Source organism: Aplysia californica, unplaced genomic scaffold (assembly GCF_000002075.1).
Source record: "Aplysia californica isolate F4 #8 unplaced genomic scaffold, AplCal3.0 scaffold00608, whole genome shotgun sequence".
In the NCBI taxonomy this organism is placed as follows: domain Eukaryota; kingdom Metazoa; phylum Mollusca; class Gastropoda; order Aplysiida; family Aplysiidae; genus Aplysia; species Aplysia californica.
The window spans coordinates 97989-104374 of NW_004797878.1; the positions used below are offsets into that span (position 1 = coordinate 97989).

The 6386-nt window shown below is 39.3% G+C and overlaps 1 protein-coding gene across 1 annotated transcript in view; it reads right to left on the reverse strand.

The window, feature by feature from the left end:
• Window positions 1-6386, reverse strand: part of LOC101855136 (dual oxidase) — a gene marked incomplete in the record, with an annotated part of 42514 nt that overhangs the window by 28427 nt on the left and 7701 nt on the right. Inside the window, 1 exon segment of the mRNA XM_013087603.2 lies at window positions 3785-3958. Coding sequence (XP_012943057.2) covers window positions 3785-3958 — 174 coding nt within the window.

Sequence of the window (6386 nt, forward strand, 5' to 3'; positions counted from 1 at the left end):
AGAGAGAGAGAGAGAGAGAGAGAGAAAGAGAGAGAGAGAGAAAGAGAGAAAGAGAGAGAGAGAGAGAGAGAGAGAAACTGAAAAAGATCCCCCCCCTAAAAAAAACCCAACAACCAACAACAAACAAACAAATTAATTAATTAATTAAAAGAACAAAAACTAGAGGTCCGATAGCCAAGTTAGTGGGAGCCTTGAAACCTTCTCTAACAACCGAAGATTAATTAAAAATTCCCCTATGGGGATTTGAACCAGTATCATTCGAAAGATAGGCCAGTATGAAACCAGTTGAAGTAAAAGCATTCCACGTCACACTACGCCCTGTCTTCTTTAACCAGTATTACAAAATTTGTTAGAGTTTGTTCTGTTTGTTTTGGGGGGGATTTTTTTGAGTAGAGAGAAACCGACACAATAATCGTCATTTAGAGCTGGGGAAAAGTTAAAAAGACACACAAAAAACAACATGTATTATAAATTGAAATACGTCAAGCGAATATCATTAGTAAAAAAAATATTTCACAACAAACAACGAACACAATTATTTCTTTGTGGTGCTCATACAAAAAAAAAATGCTTTTAGAGTCTAATGTAAAGCTTTTCATAAACATTAAAGAGTGTCTTATGTCCGAGCGCCAAAGGGTAGACAAAGATGGGCTAATCCTGCTGTACATGTTATCTTTGATGTGATCTAGTTCTTAATAATCGAATAAGGCAGGGTTTTTTTAAAATATGATTTTCTTTCGTTTTGTTATGTGTGTATTCGTTTGTTTGTTTCTTGGGGGGGGGGGGTCCCTTTATTTTGTTGGGGGTATTTTGTTTGCCCTAGTTTTGTTTTTGTTTTTAGAAAAGAGAAACATCAACACGATAATGGTAATTAAATGCAGTAGAGAGGAAGGCAGACATTAAACACAGAAGGGTGTTTAAAGGAGTAAAACAGATGGGGAAAAAACAAAAGAAGGAGCTGTTTCCATTCTAAAATCTACGATTTGTTTTTTAAGTATTTTTAAGGTGATGTGTGTGTGTGGGGGGGGGGGGTTGATTGTTTCGCCACCGCACCCCTCCCCCCTCCCCAACACATTTTCGATCTTTTAGGGCAGGGGCGAACTACCTTGATCCTGCCAGTCAACGCCATCACACGCTTGAGTGAGATACACGGTTTTTGCGAGTCACAGAAGGAGTCGTAACCATAACACCAAACATACCGGTACACAGGGAATTCAATCACGACGGACAAGTGCAATCTTACAAAACTTTTTATTATTTTTTTTGTAACCCGACTTTATTCATTCCTTATCTGCATCTTGAAAATGTTTCTAAATCTAGTGTTACATTTTAATGTCCCTTTTTCTTTTGTTCGTTCACTTCTGCAAGTAAAACAAAACCTTGAGAAAAACCCCAACAAAACAACAAATACATCCTTACGGGTTGATAATGGAAACGTTCTAGTTAGCCAACGAGGCATTCACTTATACTTACACAGCAAAAGACGATGCGAAACAGAGGCGGATAAAAAAAGATAGTGTCTGCAATATAACAGACACGTATTAACATTGTTTTTATTATTATCACTATCGTTTTTAACATTGTGACATTTATTCTCGTTTCCTGGAGTTTTCTTTTAAGCAGGATGCTTTTGGCAAAGGATCCGTTTGGTTTGTAAAAAGAGAAAACATCAACACGGTTTTATGGTAATTCTATACAAGGAAAATACAAGACAGGCCCAACGCAGACTATGTAACTTTCCACTTGTCGCACACCTGCAAGTATGCCAATGAGCCCATTTTCGCCTGTTTGTCTTTCTTCTTTCTTATGTTTTATCTTTCTTATGTTTTGTTTTGTTTTGTTTTGTTTCAGTAAGAGTTTTACGGCACTTGCTACACAGTTGGGCAACATAAGTGCCGAAGATAAGAGGTGTTACAAGAGAGTGACACGCACAAATAGAAGGAGGTCAGAATAGACATGGGCAATAGTTGTTTTGTAGGATAGATGGAGAAAACCACACCAGAGCCCCGACCAAACTAACTGCCGTCTTTCTCCATTGCCGGTGACGTTATACTTCGAAGTCATACGACGAGTGGATATTTTGTCATAGTGAGTGCGGGGCATTACTTAGTTAAAAACGAAAAACAAGGAACGAACGAAACACGACAAGTGAGAACAGCACACCAACCGCCCTATGGGGACAGCGGATATGAGGCTAAATAAACAAATACATAATAAATAGATAGATCGATAAATAAATAAATAAATAAATAAATAAATAAATAAATAAATAAATAAACCCAAGGCAATAGTGCAGCAGTCCTGTCCATTTTTGGGACTTTCAACAATAAGTTCCTCAAAAGAACAATGGCAACCTCTTTAATACAATTTTTGAAACACTATAAGAAAAATATTACCCAAAAAGGTACAGAGAAAACAACAGGAGAGACAAGAAACTTTCCTTTAACAATTTTTTTTTAATGTTCATGAAGGCAAGGCGGTTTCCAGGCAAGGGTTATCTTTTCTTTCTTTGAGAAAAGACAAGCACATCGACATAATAATGGTGATTTAGTTCTGGAAAAAAGTAAGACAAACTGACAGACAGAAACAACAGAGGGAAAGTAAAGAAGTAGGACCTACCAGAGACGCCTCCAACCACCAGCGCAAGGGCTATCACCAAAAAAGTCAAAAGAATATAATTTTGGAAAGGAACACACTCCTCCCACTCTTCCACTCCTTCATAAATTGTGCAGAAGATGGAATTATCGCAGTTACCTTTATATTTTATATTTCACAGAAAGCTTATGTTTTTTTAATGTAGGTCTTTTAAACCCCTTCACGCCGCGAAAAAAAGAAACAAAATCGAAACAAAATCGAAACAAAATCGAAACAAAATCGGAAAAAATCGAGAAAAAAAATCGAAATTATTTAGATCATTTAGGAGGTGGGCTTCAATCCTGACTGTCGTGGTAAACCCTGTCTTGGAGGGTATACAACGTCACAGCACAAAGACCCGAGATCTAACATCTCCACAATAGAGCTTTTTTTGTAGGAAACTGTTCACAACTAAGTGAGTACGCATTAAATTAAGTTGGTCTGTAGGTTTATGTTGGGATAATTAATGCAATGGTGATTTGTTGTACAAGGGAGGAGAGTTCAGTCTCATAGGTACTAGACGCTCTCTTGGGTAAGTATGATAGTATTGGTTTAACCCCCGGCCTGAACAAAGATTTAACGTCGATCTCCGATTTCGTCGAGCCAAGTATGTCTTAAAGAACTGCCAAAACAACCCAAGAAATCTTCAGTGGGGATGCGAACTAAGGTCAACCGCACCATTGCCCACCATGATACAAGCTCTTGGTAACAGTTAATTTGGGGATATGGAGAAGGGGGAGAAGATGGATAAGATAAACATGATGATGACCACAACGACAAAAAAACCACCAACATTTCTAAATCTGAACCAAGCGTGGTACAGGGTGCCCATTACGGATGGGATCGGCGGGTCGGGCCGACCACCCAACTCGGTCGCCTAAAATACAAACTTAATTATTTTCAGTTTCAGGCGACCGAGTCAGGTTATCGGCCTCATCCAGCCGTAGTGGGCACTCCGTATAGACGAGTGCTCTTGAAGGTGTAGTCTGCTCTTTCTTTCCTGTCAAACATCTATTGTTCTTATCTCTCCTCCTTCGTTTTTGTGTTTGTTACTCTCTTGTAACACATCTAATCTTCGACACTTATATGACCTTATTGTGTTGCAAGTGCCCTAAAATTCTTTCTAAAACTAAAGAAGCACTAAACTTACCAAAAAAGGCAAACAAGGCTGTCAGATTCCTGCTATTTTCCTGCCCTGAGAACCGTGTCTTGGATTCACCGAAAAGTTCGTTGCTGATTCGTCGAGCATTTGGACGATTCCATCCAGAGGGGCGGAAGGTCTCGTCCTGATAATGAGGGGTGATGTTTCTCTCGAGGGGTCGCCCTAGAACAGAAATTTCCAGTCATCAAAGTACAGGTTTATAGATAAACCTCTAATATTTATAAACTAAAAAAATTAAAAATGACGCTCCAGTGAACAAAAATGTAAACCTATCAATCAAGAAAGTGAGTAATCACTGTAATGATGAATTCTTCATAAGTATATTATATTAATGAGGTAGCAAATGCAAAGGGTATGTCCTTGGTGGAAAAATGTATTTATTCATTTTTCTATAAATCATTTTAAAACACCCCGTCAATTGTTTATTTGAGTAAAGAGATGCACATCGACACAATAATGGTCATTTAGTGCTGGGAAAAAGTAAGACAAACCAACAAAAACAACAGAGGGAAAGTAAAGAAGTAGGACCTACCAGTGGTGCCCTCCAACCACTCATAACCCCCACAAAAATCCAACAAATTCAGACAGATAATGTTCAGATGAACCAGAAGACAAATGCATGTAAGGAAATTTTATCTTTATATCTACCTATAGATATAAAACGTATAGACAAGTACACAAGTAACACAAAACGTATGTCTATTAATCAACTCATTCAAGTACAGAGTGTGAACCAGCGACAATATTGTTGGAGAAAGGGGCGCTGGGGGAGGGGAAGGAGAGAAAGAGAGAGAGAGAAAGAGAGAGAGAGAGAGAGAGAGAGAGAGAGAGAGTCCTCGCACTTTAACTAAACATAATAGGATATTCAACAGTGTAACTGGACCTATAAATCGTTCTTGGAGATAAACCAAGCGATGACGACACTCGTAGCGAGTTTGGCGGTACATTAAGTGCCGAAATATAGCCCGCAGTAGGCAGTCTAAAAATAAATGCGATAGATCTAGACCGTGCGCGATTCTTTGCCCGGAGCAATCCAGCGGAGTGCTCAAGTGAATTGTGATTGGTTCATTGTCTGTCTTACCACTATTATAAGTGACTCTGTGACCGTGAACCTGAGGGAGATGAATGTGACCGTCATGTGATTTGTGCCTTTGAATAGTTTTGTAGTGGAGTAGTGAAAGTTATTACTCGAACTTGAGTGTTCGGTTCCAATACAGGATGAAAAAGATTGATGTTTAGCTAACAAACAAATTTAGTACTAGAAATCAAAGCGACAGCTAAAAAGACTGAAAATAAAAGCACGAAGTCCTCCCTCACCAACCCAAAGATCTTAAAATTATACACCGTCTCATTTACCATGCCCTTGACTATCTTCAGCATGCGATAGCTTTATTGTGCACGTCCACTTTTTAGCCCCCCGAGCCGCCCCATGATGCTGGGCCTCAAGTTCAAGTTCTTTCAAGGCACTGCTATAAATTGTGTCCTTTCATCTTTCCATTTGACCCGAAGCAGTTTTCAATAAATTAAGATTTTTGCTCTTTGATTTATGTTGTTGTCTTCCTTTCTTAATGCCCAAGTCTCACTTTTGTACAGAACTGCTGGTCATTTCAGACTTCAAAATTCTAACTTTGAGTGTCTTGGAGTTCTTAATGCACTGTGCATATTTACAGTGGAAGCAAACCCAACATCTTGAATAATTGTACATAACCTTGCTCTTAATTCCGTGCCGAACGTTAAAGAGTAATGTCCAACTACTTTTGGCGATCTCCACTAGTCTTGAGCCTCACACTATGGGTTGACTTTTCAGTCGTGTATTAAGAGAGATCACAATAGCACCATGAAAAAATGAAATGGGTTTTGACGGAAGCATCATGATTTTGTCCGTCTATCAGTCTTGCAGCTTAAGTGAGAGATGGGAAACTTAATGATTAAGGTCGTGTCCAATGAAAATACAGGGGATGTTGTTTTTTTTATGAACTGATTTTATGACGCATTGCTTCAGTTCTCCGGCAGTGTTGTCGAATGAGTCATTAATGGCCATTTGAAAGAGCAGTTATCTAAAGTTTGAATTTAAAAGAATGAACCGCTTTTATGACGCATTGCTTCAATTCTCAAGTATCGTTATGGAATGGGTCTATGTCCTTTTGAAAGAGGAGTTATTTAACTTTTGAAAAACTGTGCCCCAGGCCCCAGCGATGGATTGGTCGGAAAGGGGCTAAAGACCTTGCTCTCTGTCCTTGGCCTTCCAGATCCAAATATATCACCGTGAAATTTTTTTCCTTGTGGGGATATGTAAAGGACTGCGTTTGTATTCCACCACTACCCACTAACCCCGATGACTTCAAAGTTCGAAGAACAAAAGCGATCAACGCAGTGGAACGTGATGCTGAAATGCGTCTGGGATGGATTTTCTCATCGTATTGATATTGCCCGTGCTGGTGGTGGTGGTGGCCACATTGAAAGTGTATGTAATACAGGGAATAAAGATTGATTGGGGGTAGGCCTACAATACTTGTGACCAGGGCTGCGTTAACTAAGTGCGGGACCCTAGGCTGTCCTTGGGACGCGGGGCCCCTCGATGACGTTGATG